The 27915-nt window shown below is 42.7% G+C and overlaps 1 protein-coding gene and 1 long non-coding RNA gene across 3 annotated transcripts; one reads left to right on the top strand and one right to left on the bottom strand.

Annotated features, from left to right (window-relative positions):
* Positions 1–1069: 1069 nt before the first annotated feature.
* Positions 1070–27582, top strand: LOC135240504 (prolactin receptor-like). 2 transcript variants are annotated; one of them, XM_064310044.1, is made up of 9 exons: positions 1070–1604; positions 13423–13566; positions 15253–15394; positions 19005–19174; positions 20157–20335; positions 20525–20693; positions 21391–21478; positions 22854–22923; positions 23392–27582. In XM_064310044.1, exons 2-9 carry the CDS (start codon positions 13431–13433, stop codon positions 24124–24126), a joined length of 1689 nt encoding a protein of 562 aa, XP_064166114.1. In that variant the 5' UTR covers positions 1070–1604; positions 13423–13430; the 3' UTR covers positions 24127–27582. The 2 variants fall into 2 exon arrangements, with proteins under 2 accessions (XP_064166114.1, XP_064166115.1); XM_064310045.1 differs by having other exon boundaries at positions 1073–1604; positions 20525–20678.
* LOC135240510 (uncharacterized) lies at positions 20226–21836 on the bottom strand. The gene is made up of 3 exons (XR_010325709.1): positions 21604–21836; positions 20486–20620; positions 20226–20360 (listed from the first exon to the last, which is right to left on the bottom strand). It is a non-coding gene; the product is annotated as an uncharacterized LOC135240510 (long non-coding RNA).
* Positions 27583–27915: the final 333 nt, after the last annotated feature.

The following is a 27915-nucleotide window of genomic DNA, read 5'->3' as shown; positions in this document are numbered from 1 at the left end:
CCAAGCTCAAGTCAGATGCGAGTGGCAAAACTCTCAATTTTGATCTCATCTGACCATAACATGCGTTGCACGTGTGTGAGCATATTATATACACACACACTGCATACAGTCCATCATTGATTGACATGACAAATGATCTCTAGTAACTAGCCTACATAAAAAGGAATCTAAATTACTGATATGCTAATGCTTTGTATTATGTTTAATGCGACGTATTATATAATTGTAGGTCCCTGAGTAATTAATATCCATTCCTTTCAGAGAGAACATTTAAAATGAGAAAGAAAACCACTCCAAGATATCACCTTGTTCAGGCAGAGATGACTGGTGTACTTGCTGTTCCAGCTCAAAAGGCTGTTACAGTATTTCAACTTGGCAACGTTTTCTCACCAGACCTGCTTCTGATAGCTTGGTTTGCTGGGTGTGTCTCACAAGAAATGGTAAACAAGATTCATGACGTCAGTGCAATTATTACAAATCTACTTTTGTGCTTGAATAAGGCTCTCTTCCAGAGTGGTCGATTAGATCCGTTTGATCACAGAAAAAAAAACGGTTTAATTGAAATCTGGAGACCCTGTAGCATATGCAGTGGTGAGCACGACTGTGTGTCGGTTTATGTATGAAAGTGTATGGCTGTGCTCTCCCCTGTCCTTAAAAGCACATTAGAATGTGCATATATGCACACAAATGCGTATTTGTATATCTGTAAGTCTCTATGATTGTGTTTGTGTGAATGTCTGCATGTGTGTATTAAAACAACCCCACCCCATCCACAAAAAATGCTTGTGAGAACACGTACATAAAAAATGATTCATTTATATGTTGACATACATTTCCAAATATAAAGCGTTGCTGTAAAGCCCATAAATATTTGTCGAGAATCTGGGTGACAAAGTATTCAATTAGGAACATTTGTTTTCATAATTAAAGAAACTCCTAGAGAAACTGAATCTTTTTTAAACAACCCCAAATTAATCACATTGCAAAATATACTTTCAGGTCTCCCATATAGCCTAAATTGTAACGTGTAATCCACATATTAACAGAGCATCTACAGTATATCTTTCACAATGAAAAGCCGGGAGTGGACAGTGGTACTGTTCACTCGACTGGCAGAAGTGCGTCCGAGAGAGAGAGAGAAAAAAACCCACACAGATTTTTACCGCGCGCAGCACGTATGAAAAATATGCTTGCAGATTCGCCCAGAGCGTTTGACTCTCATTCAGAGGAGACGTGTAGCGAAGTGGAGCGAAGCAAATCCCGTTGGAGCAACAACACCAACGCTGCGCGCAAACACAAGAGAGGTTACAGTCATTCAGGACGTGAGACGGAGGGTCCGAAGAGAACTGGTGTACAATATAACGCATAACATGCCAATTGCTACTTATTCTGTCGCTTCTACGATCACTTGTCTTTGGACTGTTGCTTGGTGGAATTAGCATAAATCGGATCATTGACGTGCCGTCACTTAGAGACTCTGAGAAGACCATTTCCTAGATCCTGGTAGCTTGTCTTCAGGAAACGATTGACTCCTCGTTACCTTACGCACAAATATATCGCTACCAACTAAATCTAGGAAATAATTCCAAGGACAAATTTATAAGGTAAGTTTCAGTTTTTATGATTAACATTTACAACAGAATGCAGACTGCAAACGAAAAAGAGTAAATTGTTCAGTCTTTTCCTACTATACTTGTGACGGCTTAGGCGACAGCTTTCCATAGTGATTGTATGTTTGTGCCAATTATTAAATGTCACTTATCTGTATCTGAAACAAGGAATAAGCTGTAGGGTAGGCTATATGTGTGCGCGTGTGTGTGACAATTAATAGACAATTAATCTAACATATTAAATTTGTAAAAACACCATTGACTAACTTTTTGAAAACAAAATAAGTAGCCAATTTATTATACAGTGCCGTGAAAAAGTGTTTACCCCCTTCCTGATTTCCTCTATTATTGCATATTTGTTCCACTGAAAGGTTTCAGATCTTAGTTTAGAACAATATCTCTCAGATCTTTAGACACCTGAGTAAACACTAAAGTATTTTCTCCCTTCCTGATTTCCTCTGTTATTGCATATGTCGCACTGAATAGTTTCAGTTCTTTAGACAAGATCTTTCAGATCTTTAGGTACCCGAGTAGGCACAAAACACATTTGAAAAATTATTATTTTATTTATTTAATTAAAAAAGCTATCAAACACCCATAACACCATGTGAAAAAGTATTTTCACCCTTAGTTACTCAATCACCCAATTAAACAAATTGAATGCCACGATAAAAGGAAATTCCTGTTAAGATGAGTTAAACAGGTGTTGAAATATATTAACCTGGAAAGGGTTACAAGGCCTTTTCTAAAGCTCTGGGACTCCATCGTACCACAGTAAGAGCCATTATCTTCAAATGGAGAACACTTGGAACAGTGGTGTATCTTCCCAGGAGTGGCTGGCCTGGCAAAATTTCTCAAAGGGTGCAGTGACAACTCATCCAGGAAGTCACATAAAATCCCAGAAGAACATCAAAAAAACTGCATGCCTCTCTAGCCTCAGCAAAGGTCAGTGTTCATGCCTCCACAATTAGAAAGAGACTGGAAAAAAATGGGATTCATGGGCGAATAGCAAGGTGGAAACAACTGTGAATCAAGAGAAAAATCAATGCTTGTCTCACTTTTTGAAAAAAGCACCTGGATGATCCCAAAACATTTTATGATAATGTTCTATGTACAGCTGAGTCAAAAGTGGAACTTTTTGGATGACCCGAGTCCCATTATATCTGGTGCAATACAGCATTTCACAGTAAGAACATCAAGCAGTCAAACATGGTGGTAGTGTGATGGTGTGGAGATGCTTTGCTGCCTTGGGACCTGGACGATTTATCATTATTGAAGGAACCGTCAATTTGTCTAAATTACAGTAGTTTTGCAAAGTGGGCTAAAATTCCTCCACAGTGATGTGAAAGATTGGTATCAAATTATACAAAGCATTTGGTAGCAGTTATCACTGCTAAAGGTGTTGTAACCAGTTATTGAGTTTAAGGCAGAACATTAATTTTCACATGGGTGATAAATAACCTTTTTCGTTAAATAAATGAAATAATAATTTTAAAAAATGTGTTTCATGTCTACTCAGGTTCCCTTTGTCTAATAGTTTTGTCTTAAGATCTGAAACCATTCAGTATGAAAAATGTGCTATAATAGAGGAATCCGTTCAAATAATCATTCACAGCACTGCATCATGGGATCTTTAATAACTCTGATTACATTTAAATATCAAAAACATCTAGATTTCCAACACCCTAATTTCAGAACATCCTAATTTAAGAATTTGTGTTGCAGTGTAGTAACGCCATCTCCAAGGGTTCTACAGAACAAAGTCCAGAGAGTTACCATAGAGTAACACGTACATTTTGCGGCTCACCTGCTTTTACTGCCCCTTTGATAATAAAAGATAAGCGTTATTTATGACTGGCTTCATGGGGCTTCCACCCATTTTGTTGTGCCCGACACGTAATCTGTCCTTTAATGACCTTCAGGGTTTAAAAATTTTTTTTTTTTTTTTTACGAATTACGATTATACTGATTCATGTTTGATTCAATTTTCTGCAGCCATTATCGTCACCAGAGTTATTAAGAGACCAGTTAATTACAAGTGGTATGCATTGCAGTTCGTAATTAACCATGACCTTTGAGTGCCCTGATGCCAAAAGGGCATATTTCTGCACCAGCGCCAAGCTTGCTGATCACATGAGAGACCTCAGGATTGGGAGAAAACAAGCCACAGCAGTCTGGCTGCCATTTTCCTGCCTAGTCTATCGCAGTTCAGCTGACTGCACCATTGTCCCTTCCCAATGGCATGTACTTTGCTGGTGTTGGGGGGGGGGTGGAATTGGGCTAGCGGCATTGATGTTCTATGTGCTATTTTGAGGATTGAATTAGCTACTGCCACTGCAGTTTTACCTGTCAAAAGATTACAATTGTCTTGCTGCGTGTTCTGCAATACTATTTTGGTTCCCATGGTAACAGAAGGCCACAGGATGTCCTGGTCTTTACACTTATAGTGCGCAGGAAAGAGGAGGGGGGGGGCTTGGTGGCAGGGTCTTGTTGGTTCACTTGATGAATCGCATTTCTATTGGAGCTCCTCAGCAGTCCTAACCTGCGTGTCTGCACAGAACCACTCATCCTTCACCTTCCCTTGTATCTTATTCAGCCCAGCACTGCTTCTCTTCAGCACCAAACATCACACTGTATATATATATATATATATATATATATATATATGTGTGTGTGTGTGTGTGTGGAGAAAACGCACACACAGGGGTTGGGGTCGCCATGGAAATTGGTCCCCATGCTAATGTGTTTCCCTGTTCTGAAAATGAGATGAGTCTTATCAGACAGTGATGACGGGGGAAATGCTGCCCGATTTCAAGGTTCAGGACTTTAAACCGGCCCCTTATCGTCCCAGTACACAATCTGACGGCACAGTCCTTTCTTTTTCCTCGCGGGATTATCTGTATCTCCACATGTGGCCGGCGCCACATGCCTCGCCAGCCAAAGTACACCTGGTGCAAAGCAAAAGTTTTCATATCATGTTTTTATTCCTCGGAAGCACGTGCAGTGAGAGTGAGAGTGAGAGAGAGAGGGAGAGAGGGGGAGAGGACAGCGAGAAAGGATTGAGAGGAAAGAATGGGAGAAAGTAGAGGGGAGAGAGAGGGAGTGCAAAAGAGATAGATAGATAAAATTATTATAGAATTATTTAGCACTCACGTGTCCATGTTTAGCATGGATTTTGGTGTGGAAGTTCTGTAGCTTGGCACACTAAAATATGCCAGTCTTGCATGTACTGTTTAGCTTTAATTTCACAAATGTGAAAGATAGGTCTCCTTCAGTAATACCTGTCTGGTGAACTATAGCAGTGTTTCCCAACCTTTTTCCTTCCGCGGCACACTTTCCAAATTTACAGAATCTCATGGCACACCACTCTCGAAAGCATGAAAAATAAACACCCTGCAAGCGACGTACTGACGTCGATGCGACGTGCCAACAGTAGGCCTAAATGATCTTTTGGGGTTTTAATTAAGCGATATGCATTTCAATGACATTTATTTTGGCTTTTGTGAATGGGATTTGTTCATTTAAGTTTTTTTAAATTCATTTGAACATTAAAAATTTTTTTAAAGGATTTTTCGCACGGCGCGCCTGACCTCGCCTGATGGCGCACCAGAGTGCCGCGGCACACCGGTTGGGAAACGCTGAACTATAGTACACGGTTTTGTGATTATATGATCATGACCTGTTCCTTGATTAAGATTTAACAGTTATTTTTTGGAAACTGGTCATTGAGTTGGTGTGAAGCGGTGAAAGTGTAGAGTATTTTTCTTTCTTGTCCTTTTTGTGTACGTGTGTGCGCGCGTGTGTGTGTATGTGTGCATGTTATGTGTGTATGCGTATATGTATCCTGTGAATGGAACATGAAGGAGAAAAACACCTGTTTCACAGATTGCCAGGCAGACACTCACTGCCCCACAAACCCTGAAAGCAGAGGGCATTTAAACTAAAGTGGATTGGCAAGATTACACTGAGGCGATTGCACAGGTTCTCTGCGCTGATTGTGGCACACATTTCTTGAGTGCCCTTCAAGTATTTAGATACTGAAACTGAGATTCTCAAAAGAGGGGATGTCACAGAGTCACGCACAGAACTGATAATCTCATGCGTTTGAATCTGGATTAGACGATTCCTAATTTATTTTTTAATGTCCGTGCAAAAACATAGTTCATGTGACGCAGACCATTAATTGGCTACAAAATGTGATACACAGGATTCATTCAGGATTCAAAGAATTGAAATTGATCAAATGAGACAACATTTCAAGAGGGAAGTCTTCCTGGAATGCCTTTCTCCCGCATAAAAAAAATTAATATCTCACCAAAATAAATGGGCTTTTCTGACTCAACTCATCACTGAGAGGTTGTAATTAGCAGTAATTTGAGGAATGCTGGGTCTGGATTATTGTGGTGTGATTGAAGTAAGCAGTTCTCTAAGACCATGATTACTAAGACCATGATTAATGAATTAGCTGAATTAGGTGTTGTCATGCAGGGCAACCCAGAGCTTTTGATTGCAATAGGATTATTTGTTCAAGACAAAATAGCTAAACAAAATAGACAAAACAGAGAAGAAAGTAGTATCCTTGTGTTTGCAAGGCATGGGATGTTAAATGCATAGCAATCAAACCTTTTTTACAATTTATGCTCTTCTATAAATATTTTAATGAATCATTATTGAATAATCTGGATTATAATCCACACACAGAGGGAATTGTATTGCATATTTAAATTGTGCTGCCAAAAAATAATTTCTAAACTTCGGAGCTGATAATCTTCCTAGATGTCTGGAAGTGCAGTTAGTCCCTAGAGGGTAAAGTATAGTCCTAATAGAGACAGCATTTGAGTTTTAATAATATAATGCTATGAGAGGATCTAAATAAAATGGTCATGCAACTTATAGGAGGATGCCTATTGATGAAATACTCTTATGAATCAATGCGATATGCAGACCAGTTTGTGAATTAATTCATTAAAAAAAAAAAAGATTAACAAACCATTAGTTGAAGTCGGGACAATGCAGCAACAAACCAAGATGTCCTGAATATTTTGTTTCAGGCTTGAATTCTGTTAGTCTAGAACTGTTGTCGTAGCTTTGTTCATAATCACATGGTAGCTTTGTTTCGACACTCATCTGCAATATTAACAGTATTTTTTATTTTTATGAAAGTTATTTATTATGCTGTTCTAAGGATTACAACTCTCTTCCGGGCCATCCTTTGTTATGCCCTTTACCCCAATTACAGATTGACATCTCCTATACCTCAGGAGGTTAAACACAGACGGTCTGTTAGCTTAGTGGACAAGCTGACTTCAGTTAGCAGAAATCCAAAATGGGTGTTTATTATTATTGGGTTATTTCTCACAGACCGTGTTGTAGATGTACTTGGAAGAGCTGGTGTAGGTGTGTGGAGCTGGTACTGGATGCTAGTCAAGAAGAAAGAATTGGATTGTGCTTTAAAATAATGAAGTATTGGTATTTGCTATATTTGAGGATTATGTTGTATATGATTGCACATCATTACTGAGGTAAGACACCGTATTTTACTGTGCTCACGATTTCACTTTATTGTCATTAGTTTAATGGTCTAATTTTAAAACAGTCATTTGGGTTTTATCACAGCATATAACAACGTGTTCACTGTTTGCATTTGCTACTAACTAGGCCTTACTAAGTGCTGCTGCAAGTGCACTTGATGAACATAAAATTACCTGTAAACCTGGAGCCAAATATATATTATCTGAGCTTGAGCATGCTGCCATAGAAAATAATCAATTTTATATATATATGACCAACAGCTTCCTATATATATATATTGCAATTATCTATTATGCAATACTGGTGATGCGAGTATACAATCCCTTCACACTGACGTGAGTGTTATCGTAAACAGGAGCTATAAAAACAAATTTGCTGAACACTAACCAGTGGGTTCGTATATTTTATTGCTGTGCGGTCATGTTTTGGATCTACAAGCGAGGAGCCTTTAAAATGAAGAAGACGTACCTTTATCATAATAGACAGTTATGTGGAACATAGTTAAGGGCAATAATAAGGGGAAGACATGCTTCTTATAAAGACTATATGTGCCTATTTAGAAGTGCTTGTTTTTCTGTTAATGCGGAAATAGTTAACCTTAGGGCACCCCATGCAGGTATTAGTTCTTTACTTTGTACAAAATATACGGCTAGGGTGACATCCTGGTCACATTAATTGTCAGAACAGTACAAGGGATTGGGCCAAATGAGAAGCCATTCGCTTTGTCTAGTGTAATTAAACACTCATCCAAATGCACTCGGAATTCTGGAAAATTGGCCAATGTAAGACGGCAGATAGCAGGGGCTCGAGGAGGAGCAGGGAAGAATGACTACAGGATGCAAAGTAAAGCTTTTTGTGTTTGGCACTGATGAATGATGCTTTAAGAGGTGCTTTGGGGAATGCCTGAATGTCCTGAAAGCAGAGCTGAATGCTGATTGGACCAGGACCTTTTTCGAGGGGGCAGCAGAGACTGGCTTGCATGGATGAGTTTAGAGAGAGCGGGAGGGGAATGAAAGGCCTGTAAGGACAACTGGTTCAAAACCCTTTAACCCTTTAAGGTGAAAGATCACAAATATGGGTTTAGAATGTTCTTAACTGAACATTCTGGTGCTGATGTAACAATCACTACTGGGAATTGAAAAAAATTAAGTTAGTCTGACTTAAAATTTTGAAATTAAAAAAAAAAAAAAACCCTACTCTTGAAAGGTTTATGGTGTCAGATCGCTGATGTACATTGATTCTTAACTGAACATTCTAATGCTGATGTAATAACCACAACTGCTAAATGAGTTCCAGTACACTGCCAATGTATTTTGAAAAAGCATTACAAAAAACCCACTCTTCAGAAGGTTAAGAGATTCTTGATCCCCTTAGAAAAGAATAATCAGTTTGGAACTTGGCCCCTCCATCTTTTGCCTCATATTAAGAATATTACCCCCACAGTATTGTCCAACCCTTTCTCATTCTTCCCTTTCTTTCTGATTCCCAAATGCACATGGTCTGCTGTCATGTCCCGTTCAAATAGGGTACAAAGTCTGTTGGTTGAAAAGGCCTGTTGCTCTACTGTTTTTTAAGCTTTTAAAGCTCTTGGTTCAAATATATCGACTCAAACAAACAACCCAAACTGCATTTTCTGCAGACTGTCTATTGAAAGCAGTTCAGCCAACAGCATAAGAACACATGCATATTCTTGCAAAACACAGGAGAATATAAAAATTATATTTAAATGGTGTAAATTATATTGAAATTATATTGTCTATGTTTATTTTTGAAATGTCAGATGTTATTATTATTCTGTTGAAGCTATGATGGAGGTGTTATTGTACCAAATGTTTCCAGAGCACTCTTCAAACTGATCTGGTTGAAAGTACGAAGAAGCATTACGTTTTAAGTGGCGTTTTTCTTTTATGGTCGGGGGGCACTTTTAACTGCTGTAACGAACCCGTTTGTGAATATGGCCACATCAATGATTTTATTTTCTACTTGTGTCACACGGATCAGGCTTGGAAAAGCCCAAGTATGATGCCGTTGTCCGAAAAACGAAACATACATCAGCTTTTCTTTTGTTCAGCGCAAGTAGCCGAGGAGGATTTTTAGTTGGTTTACCTGTCAGGGTTCCCTTAAGGGTACATTTTGCTTCTCCCTTGGTGATGATTCATGGAGTATTGGCTTTTCTCCTGCACACAATGGCAAATATATTATCCTCTTGGAAAAGGACTGTGAGAGCCCCAGGCGTCTGATTGTTATTGCCTTACAACTGCAGTTATTACCTGCCATCAGAGAAACGGGCGAAGAACTCTACACATGTATTTAACTCTCGATATAGCTCATTTTACTGATGGGACTCACCATATATAACCTGCAGCCTGACAGCTGTGAATTTGTGCCTGGACACTGTCCATAGCCTAGAGTATATAGGCAGTATATGCAGTTAAATGCGATAGTATTGGGACAGTGACATATTTTTTTTTTTTGTTCTGGCTCTGTAATCCAGCACATTGGTTTAGAGATACAGCAAACCGATGAATATGCAATTGTAGGGCAGACTGTCTGCTTTAATTTGAGTTTATTTACATTTATATATTGGAGAATTCCTACAAAGATCACCCTATGTGGTTGTAAACACCTTCAAATTTAAAGATGACAGTCTGCTCTGTGACCTCATATTAATTGTTTTATTTCAAAATCAATGAGTTGGAGTACAGAGCCAAACAACAAAACATCGTGTCGCTGTCCTAATACTTTTGCATTTTCTGTATACTGGCATATACAGTACTTCTCTTCCTGGTGCAATCTCCCCGTTTTAACCTGGCAGCGTAAGCAGGGTACGTGTAATGTTACACTGTGCACAATTAGTTTTTTTCCCCCCCATGGGGTCCTGTCATGTCGCTTAAGGGCAGAAAACTGGGCAGGCCCATTTCATTCATGCTCTCTGCTCACGTACGTTCTGTGTGTGTGCGTGCGGTCATGCTGCAGGCTCATGCATTCCAGCTGTGCTCACTGTAACCAAAAACGCAAACCTGTGCAAACCTGACTATCATGCTATGGGAGCCAATTATAGTGTACATTCACACTGGCACAGTTATGCATGTACTGGCAAGTACAATAAAAACTACTAATGTGCTACTAATACACACACACACACACACACATTCACGCATGCGTATACGTGTAAACACAGACACACGCGCGCGCACACAAACGCACACACACGCACACACACATTCACGCATGCGTATACGTGTAAACACACACGCACACACACACAAACGCACACACACATGCACACACACACGCGCGCGCACGCACACACACGCGCGCACGCACACACACACACACACACACATCCTCTCTGGTTGTTGTTCTCAATGAGATTCGTCCCCATAGACGCGGCAGCCTATTGTGGGATCTCATTCACCCACATCAGCGAGAATATTAGCCTAAATGTGAGGTGAACGCAAACGAACACAAATCCAGTCACGCAGCAGCGGAGCTGCGCCCAGTGCCTTTGATCTCTATCCTGTGACCCGTCCCATGACTTTGCTGGATGTTCCACCGCATTAACCCTTTGAAGAGTAGGTTTTCTGGAATGATTTCTTTCTAAATTCTAATTCTAATTACCAGTAGTGATTCAGCTGAGAAGGTTCTATTCATATATTTGCTATGTCACACCTTAAAGGGTTAAGAACTCATCTTGCGAAAAGAGGACAAAGGGGTGGGAACATGATGGAAGAAAAGACGAGAGGAGTGACAGAGAAGAAGAGAGAAGAATGGAAGAAACTAGAGGAAGAGAGAGAGAGAGAGAGAGAGAGAGGAAATTAAACAAACTGTCTGAACTGGATTCCATTAGAATGATCATAAAATATTATGTAGACTGCATGGAATAATATTTTTCAGAGAAATCAGTCCTTTGGTTACCCCCAAATGACTTAAAATGCTGTACCAAAATTTATAATCCTCCAAATGAAAAAGTACAGGATTTAAATATTTTCTCTGGTTCTAGGTGCTGCTCTAAAGGAATTGCTGTGGAATATTTGCCATGTCATAGCACATGGTGGCCAGTTCTTACTAGCCGCTTCTTACATTCTGCCCATCGTGTTCTGTTAAAGGCTATCAACGCCAGTACCCTCCTTTAGTTAATCTGACAGCCAGAACCTGGAATGAACTGCACAAAAAAAACAAAACCCTGAAACTGGATAAACCTGTCTTCATATCAGCTTTCTTACTAATACGTGCAACTGTTTTGCAAGCCAGTAACATGACTAATCAGAGGGTTAGCTCATGTTTGTTTCTGCTGCCATATGTTTTAAATGCTTGTTTCACCCAGCTCCCCCCCCCCCCCCCGATTCTAATCTGACTCAAATCTGCACCTGTGTGTTTTTGTATTGTGTTCCATTGCCTGATGCTGATGCCAGTCACCTGTTTGTACGCAGTGTGTTTGCTACCTGCTTCTTACCCATCTGTTAATTGTTTTTGTCATGTCGTGTATATGTGTGTGTGTGTGTGTGTATGCGTGTGTGTGTTACAGAGGAAGAGTTTAGTACTTTTGATGTCTTGTCTGTAGGATTAAAGCTTTTGCCCTAAAGAGGCTGTCTGCCTCTTGCCAAGTTGTTTTTGTCTTTGTAATTTGCTCTTAATTGATCTGCCTGATTAATAATGGTTAAATAAATAAATATTTTAGATAGGTTTCTGATGGCCTACTGGCTTTGCAAGAACAGCTGAGAAAGTTACTGAGAAAGTAACTTCCGTTTTATTAAGCTAGTCTGTTAATGTTTAATGTGTAACCAGTTTTGCATAAACATATATCTATGGACAGTAACCAGAGGTGGAAAGTCCAAGGGTCTTAGTGTAAAAGTTCCATATGTTGCTTCCATCCATAAACTCAGCCAGCTGATGTCACTAATTAGTTCTACCCCCCGGCTGAAGAATTGGGCTAAATAGCAAATCCAGGTGATTGGAACAAAATACTGGGGAGGATTTCGACTTTCTGAACCTGGATTTTCCACTACAAATTCTGTATTTTACCAATTACAACTACAGGAAAACCATGATGCTACCATGGTTTTTATGTATAATTTTCTTTTGTTAAATTTGTCATATCCAATTCCACCCAAATCTGGAATGTCCAATTTGTGAACTACTGTATGCACAAGCGTGCCCGTACACGGCCCCGGATACCCGCTTGGGAGAGCGAAGGCAAACTGCGGTTCTCCTCCGAAACATGGGGCTGACGCACACCGCTTCTTTTCACGGCACAGTTGCGAGCAGGTGCATGCGCAGGGCAGGGGCGGAGGAGAACACCCAATCATACACGAGCACAGAGTGCAAACCGGCCAGCAGGAGCAATGGACGCTATACAGTATACCTTCCTACAGACTGTACACCACCCTTGTACCCTGAAAGACGCAAAGCCAAATATGCCCTGCTCCTGTGGGGCTGCAGGCCACAGTCTGATCCAAGATCTGACCCGAGACCGTGGTGCTCGCTCGTGCAAGTGGCGCTTTTACCTAGTGCGCTACCCAGCAGCCCAGGTGCCAGGGTTTAAATGGAGTTACTGTGATATTGAATATATTGGTAACTGCAATAACCTCAGTTAATCTGCAGCAACGGAAGGGTGTGGGTACTGCTATTGCAGTGAAAATGCTTTGATGCAATAAGTAATAAATCCTCTCATGCTGCTAGCACAGTGGTCTCCAACCGTGGTCCTGGAGAGCTACAGGGTCTGCTGGTTTTTGTTTTCACCTTAAAATCAGCACCCAATTGAGACTCAAGACACCAGGTGAGTTGAGTTAACTGTGTAATCGCCTGCTCTAATTGATTCATGAAGTGCAGAGTCACTATGAAAGCCAGCAGACCCTGTAGCTCTCCAGGACCCGGGTTGGAGACCACTGTGCTAGCAGGTTCTGAGCTAATGGTGAACCTGGCTGCCTGTCATGTGATTAGCTGCCACAGCCTCACTGAACAAATGGGATCTGTTCTGGACCAGCACTAGAGAGGATCAAAGGCTGCTTCAGTTCAGATGAATTGTGGGTGGGATTGGAATTGAGGAGAAGGGGGGGGGTTTGCTGAATTTATATTTGCTCTGCTGAATTTGTACTCTCTCAAAGTTCTCAACTCTTTTTTGTACTGAGAATGCAATCCAATTTGTCATGCCCACAAAGCTCCTAGAGAGAGGGAGGGGGGGGGGGGAGAAAGAAAGAGAAAGAGAAAGAGAGAGACAGGAAATGGTAGAAGGAAAAGGAGAACAGAGTGTGAAGTTAACTTGTTTTTTCCCCCCCAGTTTTAGGGATGCTGTGGTCTCTGTTCCTGTTTGCTCTGGTGGTGGAAGTCGCCTCACACGGCCAGAACACAACACGCTCTCACGTTCAAACCACTGAACGGGCCACCTTACAAATCTGGGGGGCGTCACACCGCAGGGAACAAGGCAAGTGGTGCTCACACATTCATTTCCAAACATACAGAACATGAGGGCGGCACAAAGGTCAAGGGCCCCAAGAGAGCTGCAGTGCAACAGGAACAGCGTCTCAGGCGGTGTGCAGAGGCAGTTACAGTATCGGCTGATCTTACTGTTCTTTGGATCCATCACGGCTGCTGTTTCCCAGCACGTCCCCCGCGGTTTTAGGCCGCTGTGGGGAGGGTTAGGGCGGGATTCTGGGTTCCATTGCTAAGGACACGACTGAAATTGCGAAACAGTCAAAGGACGACCGGATGGACGGCAGACTGATGAAAGAGCAGGCAGTAGCAATAATGTGGGAGGTAGTCGTCGGATAGGCGCAATCTGATTAAATCCCCTTGTGATTTAGAAGCTGGGTCTGACCTTCTTGGCAGTTGGTTTCGGTTTGTTCACATAAAATGTCCAAAGGCTGCAGGGAAAAGAAAACAAGAGGCTCTTGTTTGGAACACTGAGGCCCTGGAGACGAAGCCAGCCTTGGATCCAATGTGAAATCTACACAGAACACGGCGAAGGATAGCACTCGTGACTGCAGGACGACGGCGAGCTTGGACGCAGCCAATCGTAGCCGGTTCCTCTTTTGGAAGGACAGCCCACATCATGCACATATTGGACCTGACTGTTCGTTTCTAACGTGCTTCTCTAAGGTTTAAATAAAGAATGGAAAGAAAGTATGGAGGATTCATGTAACCGTCTGGACTGCTATGACATGTGCTACCCAGGCGTTAAAATTTGTCAATAAGGTGTTTGTAACCAACACTTAGAAAATGTGTTGAACACTTGTCAAAACCTACTAGGCAAGACGATTAGCCAACCAGGCTGCATGCCTTCCCTTGGACTTTCACAGATGAGCAGTTTATAATGCAGTGAAACTTTAATTATATTAATTGCGCCTTGTTGTCAAGGAATGTGAAGGTTCCAAGCCAACTCTGTAGACGACCAGCTGGAACACATGAAAATCCCTTGAGAAATGACTGATGTCCTTCACATATGGTGTCACTGGCACTCGTATGGAATATTATGGGGGAATGTTGCTCTTTCGGTCTCGCCCCATTGGTGATGCGTTGGGCACGAGGACCCACAATGGTTATTTATCTCTGTCTCCAGTGTGCTGTGGCTGTGAGTCTATTGACTGTCACGAGGTGCTGCTGCCGAGTCTAAAGAGCCCTTTTCACTGCCCAATTGTGGAACAAATTCAATTTTGGAACAAAATTGGGTTACTGCATTGCAACCGAGAGGCATGTTCATGAGGTTTGTGAAAAGTTTGGGCTCCAAGCTGGCCAAGCTCAGATCCTCCATCAACACCCCTGCCTCAGTCCACTTCTCACCCAAGCGTGCCCATGCTGTGGTGTGGTTTATACCCTTTTTCCTTTTCTTTTTTTAACCATCAATGGCTACGTTTACATGCACACCAACACCCAGATTATTGGGAATCAGTTTATGCTGGTAGTACACCTGGACATAAGTAATGCAATTACTCCAAAAGCATTTAATGTGGAGGGCATCCATAACAATTCACAGAAGGCTCCTGACTGAAAACAGCTTAATGGACCGAATAGCTTCCCCAGATACAGTAATACATGAGCAGACTGATGAATTGTTTATTTATGAATTCACTAATGGCTGAATGAAAATGTTACCGATTCCCTATTTCTACAGATAACCCATCGCTGCTCCTCCGGCCTCAGATCCACTACTGCCGATCGCCTAACATGGAGACTTTCACCTGCTGGTGGCATTTCCCTGACAACGGTTCCCGTGGCAACGAAAACATCACCTACACGCTGACCTACTCTGTGGGGTAAGGGAGAATGTGACACCCTCGGACCAGCAGGGCGTCAGAGCAGATGAACCGGGTTGTGTCTGGGGGATTGTCTTGCGTCTGGCAGACACTTGTCACTCGAGCTCGGGTGCCTCGTGTTGTCTGAACTGCTACATCTCACTTAACGCGACGAGCAACCAATCAAACTGCAGCACTGATTCAGCCATGTCCAGAGTAGCAAGAAAGCTCATGCACAGTGCTAGCCCAACAGATGAGATTCTCTTGTAGTGATATGAATTCTATTATTATTTACGAAGGAATTCAGTGTAGTTAAGTACAGTAAATGGCTCTTACCATTGAACAATTCTGTCACCAAAACAATGTTGTTTCTCAAACAAACTTTTATAAAAAATTCTTGTTTTCGTGTTTTATCTTCACTATTCCATATAATACATTTTTGCAGAGAGAAACTGCGTTTATATAAAGGTGACCAAGACAGTAAAACCTGTCGGGGAAGTGAGGATTAAGTGAAAATAAGTTTAATTTTCTGAATCCAGCGGTTTCAAGCAGTTAACACCCTCATCTAATGTCCGGCACTCTGAATGCCGAACACAAGTGCATCAACAGTTAAAACCCCTCACTTATCTAACAAGTAAAATAAACTTAGTCGATTTAATTTGTTAATTGTCAAGAAAGACATTAATAATAAATTAAATCACCAAATTTGTTGATAGGCAGAGCAATCTGTTGGATCAACTGTTCTCAAATGTAGAACTCGCAACAAGATTAAAATTGAGAAATGTATTAAGTTACAACAAATATTAATGTCTAATCTAAAAACGAGGTTCAACTACTTTAAAAAAAGAAAATGTTACATATATGGGCAAGTAACTATCACAAAAGAAATGAATGAAAGAAAACACCAAACCACTGCTTTTTTCTTTGCAAGATCAGACAGTTGAATATTTCAAAAAGCCAGAGATGAAAATGTAAAATTGAGCTGTAAAACAAAAATTTAAGATCTTGCGTGCACCTAACACCACACAACACAACACCAGGCCCAGTTACAAAGTGGAATCCTCCAAACTGCAGATTTTCCACCCCAGAATGGCCACCGTGACAAACATTAAGCACCCAAGAGCTACTTTATTCCTCCTGACTCTGACTCCAACTCCAACTCCAATTCTCACCCTTAATCCAACACTCTTAATCCAACTAACTAGATAAAGAAAACTCTCAATTCGTAAGCAGTTCCACGAGGGAGGGGGGCACGGTTGGGGGGGGGGGGGGGGGAGGGGGGTCAACCTGGCAGCGCCGATTCGGTGAGGTGTGAAATGTTGGGGTGCAGTTGCAGACCGGGTACTGTCTTCAGTAAATTTCCCGTGTTAAATTGGCCTTACGTTTTTGGACGCAGGACTAAGCACTATGATATTATCATCAAAGAATTCTTGATTTTAAGCCCTTCATAAAAAGATCAAAAATGACCTGGAGGTAACCCAGCTCAGATCTCAAAAAAAGAAACATGGAAGTTTTTCAACTGCTGCTGACAAAAGATGGATTTTCATAGGCAAATAATTGATCATTTTGGCAGCTGTGATCTGCACTTTAAGAGTATGCAAAGTGTGGCCCTTTTTTTCCTATTTTTTTTTCAACTTTATATCCTATATTTTCCATGTAACAAAAACAAATTGTACCACGTTGGTTTCTGCTTTTAACTAAAACTAACTCTGAAAATGGAGATTTCAACTACCAGGACTCAACAACCATTATCAGCATAGACATTAAGATTTTCACTCAATGATTTCAATTAAATTTCTTTTAGTGTCCTTTAGCCAGCTGGGGCTCTGTGTCCACAGTTTGGGTGATACAGTTTCCTGTATCTCTTCTGGAAGGTGGCAAAGTCATAAATCTTTCAAGAGACAGGAAACTCTTCAGGGCACTGCAGGTTTATTTACATTTAAACAACTTCCAGCATGTCCCTAATTTCCCCAAACGCATTACTTTGATGTTTGTAATGGGGAGGGGGGAACAGATAGACAAGGAGGAAACAGATAACGTAACTGTAGCCACACAGAGAAAGTTTGCCAGATCAATTTACATTGCCTGCTTCTTAAAGGCGGTAGTCTAAAAACTAGATATCCAACAAACCTGTTTATGAAAACTTGCTAATTTGGCTGGGATCTTTCCAACATCAAAGTCGCATTTCAGCAAAAAATGAATACCAACCTTTTTTTTTTTTTTCCCAAAAAAACTATATTGGGAATTATAATCCAAATTTTATCTTTCCAATGAAAACAATTCTCAATCCATTTCCGAGTTTGTTCCTCCAGATAAAATTAAATATTTTAATATCCACCTCTTTAATTATTGATTGTAGGACATCTAAAGCAAGTTCAGTGTACACAAGTCATAATATACTGGCTTTTGATAGTAATGTTTCACCATTTAAAGATGCATCACTTAGCCATGAATCAGATAAAATGTAAAAAAAATCATTTGTTTGATTCATTTATCTTAATCCTCAGATATGTGGTTACAACTTCTTTAATAGGTATTTCATAAATATTATCCACCTTACAGACATTCAGAGGAAGCAGTTCGATATTCAAATATACTGATTGAATTTTGGACCTCCAAGCTATTTCTTATAAAAATTGTATTATCTCCAGCACGTTTACAGCATTTCAATTATTTATCTTGATTCCCCTAAAGGTGTCTTTCTCTAAATGAAGAGCCATTGTTTGAGTGACTAATAAAAAAAGAAAAGGCAGTTTAATACAGGTATTGAAATCACTAGCTCTTGAAATCACTATATCTACTTTTAATCACATTTTTAAAAGTTACCAAAACTTTCAGTGAAAATAGGAAAGATTTTTTCATCGTTGTTTATTAAAATGATTGGTCTCCAGTTTTCTATAAGTAAAAGATCGTTATTGGGTTTTGTTATTAGTGTGATCAAGGCTTGAGTTAGAGAAGCAGGTAATTTACCCAATTAAATAGCTTCCTTGAAAACCAAAAGTATGGATAACTCATCTTGGAAAGCTAGTGCTAAACGTGTTCATTAGTTTAGCAATATCCTTAAAATAGTAAATGAGCTTTGCCAGAGATTGTTTGATAAAAGGTATGATAGCAGGAGCGGATACAATGGATGACTGCATGATGCTATTCAGTAGCGCTAGCTTAGAATTTTACAATCTGTTGCACACTTTGTGGCACAGGTCCTAACTCAAATAAAATGAGAAGCTGCATGCTGTGGTTTTTTTCTTGTGAAATTGTTCAGTACCAAAAGTGGAACACCATGTCAAAACCGCTTTAATTAGTTGCCACGCCTCGATTCACCATGTAGGCAGGCAAGTTTTTTTTTTCCAGCTTAAAGAAGAAAAAATGTGATCGTTGTTATCAGGGCTTAAGTAGTGCCCTTAATTAAGTTTCCAATTCTAATTACAATTAATTATTTTCAGCCAGTAACACGCTGAGCCCTCCTTTGTAGCCAAATTACCCACAATCCATAGCGTGGCCATTCACAATGAATGAAAGTTTGGCTCATTGTTGCTACCATTCATTTCTATGGAGCGTGACAGCTAATGCTAGCACCTGACCAGCCTCTGCTAAAACTGTCTCTGACTCTTCTCCCTCTCCTGTGTTCCAGGAACGGGCCCAAGAAGGAGTGTCCAGACTATGTGACGGGCGGGGCCAATAGCTGCTATTTCGACAGCCGTCACACACAGGTGTGGGAGATTTACTGCATGAGCGTGGTGGCGCACGGCAGACATGGAAACTACACATCTGAAGATCACTGCCTGGATGTGGCTGACATCGGTATGACCTCCAAGCGGGAATGGGGGGCGTTCCATATATATCCCTTTAATCCCTTCCCGTCTGTCCCATGGGGCTGCTGGTTGGAATGTCATGTTATTGAAATTATATTAGATATTTATATATAGTTAAGACTTAAGTAATGCAGCCCATGAAAGGCAAACATCTGCTTCTGTTTTCAGTTTGTGGCATCACAGTGGAATTTCTGTCAAATGATTGGCTTTTTTAAAAATTCTTATTTTCAGTATCTAGTGCTTCAATGCTGCCCTCTGCTGGTGATCGTGTTGAGTGTGAACGTTGTTTTGTCTCCATTGAAATTTCTGGGATATTTAAAAATTTTACTGGGGAATTTTGTTTTAGTAAAAGAGGTAACATGATATAAAACGAAAGTGAAAGAATGTTTAAAAAAAGTTTAAGCAATGTTATAAAGTTAAATTTTACTTAGAATTTCAAAGCTCTAACCAAAAGTTCTGTTTTAATTTGTCTTGAAGTGTATACATCAATTGAGAATAAAATAGGGGAAAGCAATCAGTGTGCAAAAACCTATCAATTCCCATAAATTACCAAAAATTCCAGGTAATTCTCATAAATTTTCATGAATTGTTCCCACAATTGTGCAACCCTCGTCACTCACCCATACATGGTCTTCGATGGAGGCTTCTGGTCTGTCTGGACCAACATTTGCCCTGCTTATCCTGCTCACCACCTTCATGTCTTACTTTGACTGTCTGTCTTTCATTTAGCCTTCCCAGATGGTCTGTTCCTCTTTCTATCCCCCTTTTCTGAGGATGTGCCCCTTTTACTGTTCCCCCTCTGACAGAGCCCCTCCATTTACCTCTTTAACTGAACATTCTAATGCGGATATAACAATCGCTGCTGGCAATTGAAAGTAATGGAGTTCAAGAACACTGAACACAGAATTTTGAAAGACTAAAAACGACTTTTCAGAGGGTTAAGCAATCTCTCCCGGTCCATTTATCCACAGTGGAGACAGACCCGCCCTTCAACCTCACCTACTGGCTGACCAACAGCAGCGAGGAGGGGGCTGGGCGCTCGGCGATGGTGTCCTGGTTGTACCCAAACGCCGAAGACGTGCACTCGGGCTGGGTGACTCTCGTCTTCGAGCTGCAGTACCGCCGCCAGTCCGAGCCTCACAACTGGAAGGTGGGGTCTCTCGTTTCAGGCCCTTCTGGAGAAAAAGAGAAATGTAGTAAAATGCAGAAAAGTGCTCAGCAAAGTGCTCTGTAAAATGAAAAAAAAAAAGGAATGAATGAACGAATGGATGGATGGATGGAAAGATGAACTTTAGTTTACCTGTAAAATGCACCGCTGTCTGTGTGTCGCCCTCTGCAGGTGAAGGGGGTACTGCGCGAGCCGCGGCTGGAGCTGCTGGACCTGCCGCCGGGGAGCTACGTGGTCAGAGTGCGCTGCAAGTCCCACAACTCCAGGCTGTGGAGCAAGTGGAGTGAGCTCCTCACCATCCACATCCCGAACCAGCAGAGCATAGGTATGCAGCCTGAGAGTGAGTCTCTCTGCCAAGGCTAAATGTGCCCCCCCCCCCCAACCCACACCCACACCCACACCAGCTATCCATTTCCCAGCATAGTTACCCTCCCTATGGCCTATCCTTCCTTCCTTCCACGTTTCTGTGTGTTCCCGCCTTGTCAGTATCCTGTCACTTGGATGGACTTTTTATAGGATAAATGTATCATTTTTTTTTTACATTACATTACATTCATTATATTACATTACATTACATATCATTTTGCCACTAAAAAAAAATAATGGGTATAATAGCAGGCTATGCTGTAAAAAAACATTTTTGGGCAATATAAAATGTTGACAAAAATCCATTGAAAATCTGTTTATCTGATAATACATTTAAAGGAAATACATTCTTAAAATGAGTAAATGCTTGTGATGTTCACCAGCTACAATGTTTAGTATATTCAGTGCTAAATCCCAGTTGAGTAACTAGAGCAATGCAGAGTAATGGCTGTGGTGTTTAGTTGCTGTGGTGTGTAGTTAAGTTGCTTAAGTGTTCAGTTGCTATGGCCTAAGGGCGTTTCTGGGAGTGCTGATTTGCATTGTGTAGCTGTGTTGTCAGGTGTCTGGCTTCATCAGAAAGCTGTCTCGTGATGTTGCCGTGATGTCGGACTGCTCTGATTCTGAGCGTCCGCCATTTTGAGTAGTTCTGAAACCCTTATCTGCTCTTCCAGACAAGATGCTGGCCATCATCCTGGTGACAGGGATTGCCATAATGGCGTTCCTCATGATTGGCTTTGGGGTTATACCGCATAGTAAAAGGTGAGGAAGCGCGTACACGCACATACCAACAAAAAAAACAGAATCGCACTCATACGGAAACACACGGTAAGGCCTAAAAACATGCCCTGTGTAAGTACGCAAGCGCGCGGCCTGGTTGTACCTACTCAACGTGAGGTCTTATGTCCCTGTGGAGGTAATAAACCAGAGTCCTCAAGGGGGCGATCCAGGCCAGCTGTGAAAGACCGAGCAGACGAAAGCACAAATCGAAAAAGACCGCTTCGTCCTGTTGGGGCTTGCTATAGCGCCCCTCGCTGCGACGCTTCACACTCCAGCTTGCAGCTCGTAATAATTTCAGGTGGCGCATTTTAGAACGCAACAACAGGCAAAATCGAATTTGCGTACTTAGGGTAGGGTATATTTTGGGCCTAGCGTAAACATGCATACTGCAGCAAACTCACAGTGAACAAGAACAGGTCTGGGCACAGTAATACACACGGACACGTGCACACATCTGCGTGCACATCCACAGGCTGACGGTGTGCCTGATCTGTTGTTCTCCCTGGCAGATTTAATAACTTCTTCAGTCTAATCAGCTCTGTTATTTTGAACTTAAATGGAAAGGTGTAAGGTGCATAAAATCACAAGAAGTTAAAAGTTAAAGAATATTTAAGGTACTCCTATGATGAAGCCACACACTCCTCCAACGAGAAGCGAATTTGTAATCGCCTCCATTCATTTTCAACGAGAGCAGATTCTTCGCGTCTGCAAGGCATGTTGGGATAGCTGGCGACACGAGGCAAGCTGGCAAAGCGACTGGAAGGGGAACGTGGTGTTACAACCAATCAGATTACAGATCTGATGTATAAATTGTCCCCCACTTAAAAATTTTATTACGCCCACAAGCAACCAATTGTGGGAGGAGAAGGCGATGCCAAGTGATCTCGTCGGAGGATGTGTGGCTTCACCCTTAGTTTGGCCTGAGTACAACTGCCTTTAATGATCTGAGCACACAAAACTGTAAAATGTATCTTTCATGACTTTGAACTTCAGTGTCCAGCTTATTAAATATACATCACTGAGATGCTGGTGTGTACAGCATATAGATTTCTGTGTGCACACTCATTATAGGAGAGATTAATGTGCCTTTTACAACTCACAGTGAGAAAGAAGACAGTTCTCTATTTTAACTGTATGCTGGGGAAATTCATGGTGATTTGTGTTTGTTCATATGTGCTTGTATGTGTGTCTGTGTGTGCATGTGTGTGTTACAGCGTGTGTATGTGGCTGCCTGTGAGCCACTGTGTGTGTGCGCATGTGCATGCATGTGTGTGTGTGTGCGCGTGCATGTGTGTGTGTCACGGAAGCAGACAGAAAGGCTTAGTAAGGTTGTGTTTTTGATGTCTTCTCTTTGCAGGATTAAAGCTTTTCTCCTCCCTCCAGTCCCAAAACCTCGGATCAGAGGGATCGATCCCATCCTACTGAAGGTACCCACCTCATCTCCATATCAAGCATCCGTCTTCACTCTTCCTCTTCATCAGAGCCATCTCTCTGGGCTTTTCAACCTTCCTCTTCATCAGAGCCACCTCTCTGGGCATTCCGATCTTCCTCTTCATCAGAGCCAGCTCTCTGGGCATTTCATTCCTTTGGCCTAGACAAACACTCGCATACACAAAAGTGTGTGTGTGTGCGTGGACGCTTTTGTGCGTGCAAACACTCACACAAGCCCATACACACACATCAGTGCACCCTGACACCTGCTTACATACACACTCATCAGCATACCAATGAGTGCCCATGTCCAAAATGGTGTAGGAACCAAAACAGCGCAAGACTATTTCTACGTATTATTCTGCGTGTCGTAATTATGAATATTATCTCTCTCAGCGGTGTCGGTTATCTGTTACCTTTCGCATATTTTTATTAATATCACTGTTATTATCTCTGTTTCACAGAATGGGAGGATGGATGAGATAACCCGTCTCTTCAAATCGTTCCATGGCTACAGCCCCCCGCAGTACTGCGCAGAAAGCTGGCTCCACGTGACCACGGATGAGGGCCAGTCCCTGAAGGGGAGCCCTCTGGCGAAAGTGTCCGAGAAGGTCGGTCAGTTCGCTCCCGACGCCCAGCCGGCCGCCATTCCAGCGAACCAGCAGGTGCAGCAGGGCTCGTCCCCGTACTGCGAGGTCCCGTCCCAGGCCCTGGGGGTCCCGCCCGTGGAGAGCTCCGCCTGGCCGTGGCCCTGCGCGGACCCTCGCGGCTACGCCGTGGCCCCGGGCCCCGCCCAGGCCATGGACTTCTACACCTGCGTGAACGGGGTCAACACGAGCGGGGCTGTCCAGCTGGTGCCCTGCAGGCCCGCCCACGTCGGAGCCACGCCCCTCACGCAGCTGAAAGACGGCACGGAGAAGGGCGGGGCCGAGGAGAGGGGCCAGCTGGTCATGGACAAGGCCCAGCAGAGGGCGCTGGCGGAGGACGTGACGCCGGTCAGCACGGGGGGTACCGCGGGGCCCCCGGGGGGACAGGTGGGGGGCTGTTACACTACCATGGAGGACCTGAAGCATCTGAGGGACCGGCCTGTGGATGTGGCCGCAGCGCAGGGAGATGGACAGGAGGAGGCGCTGTGCTCAGAGCAGAGTCAGATACCTGCCCCCTCACTGCCAGCTGTGACTGAGGGGGCTGAGCCCTGAGCACACATATTTAAGCACACACACACACACACACACACACACACACTCACACACACACACACGTGCACACACGCACACATGCACACACAAACACACACAAACGCACACACGCAAGCATGCACATGCACATACACACACAAACACACACACACACACACAGATACAAACACGCACACACACACACACACGCGCACACACCAGTAATTAGTTCCATTATCTCTGGTTGTTTTTCTCAGTGAGATCTGGAGCCCGTTGACATCTTGAGCGATGTTCTGGTTTTCGCGACGCTGCTGCAAGAGATGCACAGATGGGGTTGTCTCAGGGGCAATATCCTAGATTTTTGTGTCTCCTTTCCTTTTTAAAATTTGCCAAATTATGGCAACACTGACTGCGGGCACATTCTTCTGCACACTTACGGAAAGAGCTAAGGCACTTTCTGTCAGCCTTAATGCAGTACACTGATCTCTACTGCTGCTAACCACCATCATTCTGTTCAGGGTAAGAGATTAGTTTGCTCTGCGGCTCGTCTTGCCTTGTTGTAGTTCTGTTTCTCTAGGTCTCCAGTTGCTGGGGTGATGGGGTGATCTTGTTTGTTAATTTTACACAAAAATACAGCAGCATATAACTGAATACTGTAACTTAGGTGCTCTGCATTTAACCTGAAAGGCTAATGTTTGCATCACCCACAAACTGTGACTGTGGGTGATGCTGAGACCCCAGTTTAAGTTCACTGTCACTGTCTTCATGGTATTGCTAAAAGCAGTTCCATTTTTTATTCCTGCAAAGGTACACCTGAGATTATAGTGTCATTTCCTCTCGTTTTATTGCTTTCATATTGTTTATAGACACACACACGCACACACACACACACACACACGCACACACTCCTTGCATTCCTTGCTCTTGTTATTGGAATAAAAGTCCACTGTCCATGGTAGCCTTTGGGAGCAACTCGCGGTTGAATTGTGAGCCAATTTGGAGCACCCCCCAATTCTACCTCTTTTTAATCGCGCCAGACTGGTGCAGTCCAAGACACAAGATGGTGAACATGCGTGACCATTTTGACAACAAACAAAAAAAAAACGACCTGCTTTCTATGCTTGTGTTTTTACATAGGTGTGCGTATATATATATAGAACGCATCCTCATATGATCCTCAGATGTCAGCATGTAGACAATAAGTGCTGAAAATGGAAAGTTCTCACTCACACTGCCCCCTACTGGCCATAAGTGTCACGACAGCTCAAACAAGACTTCGCCTTCGCAGTTTGCAGAGTTGACTGCACTGTAGGAGGCAGAATGTGGCTGATCTGAAATTGATGCTGGCCAGTAGAAGTGTGACCAGCTGTGAATCGGCGCTAGGAGGAATCACAGAGACCTGTGTGACTGTTCTCCAGGGTCAGAGCCGAGGCGGACTTGCTTCTTTTAATGTAAAACAGGGTTTTTAGTCTTATTTCATCATTCCACATCCAAGCCAAGGACAACTGGGAAAGTGTGACATTTGAGTTTGCTTCAAAGCGGGTGGGGGGGGCGGACTCTGGAAAGAAATTAAGGCATCACACCCCGAGAAAGACGGAGGATGGACTGTTCCAATCGGAAAGGCAGCAGAGGACATGTGATAAACTTGGGAGGACACGTTCCTTTATCGGGGAGATGGATCTGCTGTTCCAATCATTCTAATTTGCTTAATGCATTTAAACATGCTGGACAGAAGCAGGTTTCATGTAGCTGAAGAGTGTCTGTGTGTGTGTGTGTGTGTGTGTGTGTGCATATGTGTGCGTGCATACGTTTGTGTGTGTTCGTGCATGCGTGTACGTGCGCGCGTACGTGCATTTGCACGCGTGCAAGTGTGTGTGTGTGTACGTGTACAGTTTGTGTGCGAGTGCACGTGCGTATGTGTGTGTGGTGTGTATGTGGTGTATGTGTGTGGTGTGTTTGTGGTGTGTATGTGCACGTGTGTGCATGTGTGTGTGCGGTGTTTATGTGTTTGGTGTGTGTGTGAAGGTGTAGCGTATGCATTCCAGACAGAATGAAAACACATGTAGTGCTACTAGTAATCTTGGGAGTTTTGCAGCTGTGGACTTGAACAACACTGACAAATAGATTCTCTTATTTTGGTTTGTGCTTTCATGTGCTTTTAAGACTGCTGCCTTAGATTCTGAATTTGACGCAAAATCCTTGCGTCGGCATCCATTTCAGATCAAAAAAACTCCCTTCCCACACTTGAGACAGATAAGCTGTTTTTTGAATCTGAGATAGAGTCACTGTGTTCGCATTGTATATATTGCAACTGTGTTGGTAGGCTAAAAAAATTGCTTTGTGTTGGTCTGTCAAGATGTACAGTTTTAAATGACGTGAACTGTGAACGGTATTCCAGTCTCCAGTGAAGCTGTTATGTTGTGTGCCTGTCGTGTTTTACCCCAGGCTCTTAGGCTCTTAGTGCTTTTCTGCCCCAGACAGATTCTGCCCCTAAAGCCCAGATATGACACCAGCTAATCCAACTAATCTCATCCAGTGCCAGTGAACGTGCGAAAAAAAAAAAGGATGAGACTATTTATGGGATCAGCGCTTTCTAAGAGTGTATGCACATTTTGCAGGTCTGCTGTATTGGGATTTTTTTAAAGAATAAATTTGGTGCCCAAAGTGAGGCTGAGTATATCAGATTCCCACCAAAATTTGGAATGTACAGTTACCAGCAACTGCAGCCGCGTTCATGCGCAAACCCCACTGCCGAATCGGGAGAGTGTGGACGTCCACAGTTCTTCTCCGAAACGCGTGGTGTCGCAAGGTGTTGGAGGAACACCTTTCCAATGCTGTTTTAACTGCAGGTCACAGGTGCACCATAGACCAGCAGGGGTCATTAGATAGCGATGAACATGGAACCCTGACCACTTCCATCCCATGCCAATTGCGTGTCGCCCTGTGGAGCTCCTGGCCACGGTCGGCACTGGCACAGTCTGGATTTGTTCCCAGGCCAGGTGGCTGGTCCATACACAACAGCGTAGTACCAAGAGGCCTGTATCAAGAATCTTGCACTAGTGCCTTAATCTGTGTGGGGTTTTTCAAACATGTTTCTAACTGCCCTGACAGACCCAGCAGCAAAACCTCATTCCTAAAGATCCCGTCAACACCATTCTCTCAGCAATGTTCATTCCCATCAATTCCATAATCCCACCGCCACCCCCCCCCCCCCCCTCCACATTCCAAAAATTATGGTGGCTCTCTTCTACAAACATGCCTTCACCCCCAACACCAGACCAGAAGTCTCAAAGCCGCCAGCCGGCACCACTCTCATGCATTGTCCAAAAACCGGACAGTGGTGTTCTGTCAGGAGCTGTGTATAATTTTGTGAAGTTTTCAAATACAACCTGTCTCTTACCTTCTCTATTCTGATCTGAGCACTTTGATGTGGTGGATGAACTTTCACGTGTCCTGAATAAATCCTGAAGTCTGCAAGAGTCTGTCTGTCTTTTTAGACACAACTCCCTCCTCACACACACAAAGTGCGCAGCCCAAAAAAACACACCGCATTGAAAGTGTGTAGTCTGCAGTGTGTTAAAATGTACATACAGAGGACTGAATGTGTGTCTGTGCGTGTGTGTGTGTGTGTGTGTGTGCGTGCATGTGTGTGTGCAGTCACAGGGCTGATTGGTACGAATGCATTCCACAGATTATTAATATAGCCCCAAAGCCACTGTGAGCAGAAGATAAAGCAGCGCTCTCCTCATTGTGTCACACAGAGAAAACAGTCTGCACGTCCCGTGGCCCAGGAATGAGAGGACTTTGCAT

The sequence above is a fragment of the Anguilla rostrata genome, chromosome 15 (genome assembly GCF_018555375.3).
Source record: "Anguilla rostrata isolate EN2019 chromosome 15, ASM1855537v3, whole genome shotgun sequence".
In the NCBI taxonomy this organism is placed as follows: domain Eukaryota; kingdom Metazoa; phylum Chordata; class Actinopteri; order Anguilliformes; family Anguillidae; genus Anguilla; species Anguilla rostrata.
This window is presented reverse-complemented; position numbering and strand designations above follow the sequence as displayed.

Excerpts from the sequence above, each read along its gene's own strand:
- LOC135240504 (XM_064310044.1), top strand. The coding sequence starts at position 13,431 with ATGCTGTGGTCTCTGTTCCTGTTTGCTCTGGTGGTGGAAGTCGCCTCA. Across the intron at positions 20,694-21,390 it reads CATAGGTATGCAGCCTGAGA|ACAAGATGCTGGCCATCATC; the intron begins GTGAGTCTCTCT and ends CTGCTCTTCCAG. Across the intron at positions 22,924-23,391 it reads TCGATCCCATCCTACTGAAG|AATGGGAGGATGGATGAGAT; the intron begins GTACCCACCTCA and ends TCTGTTTCACAG.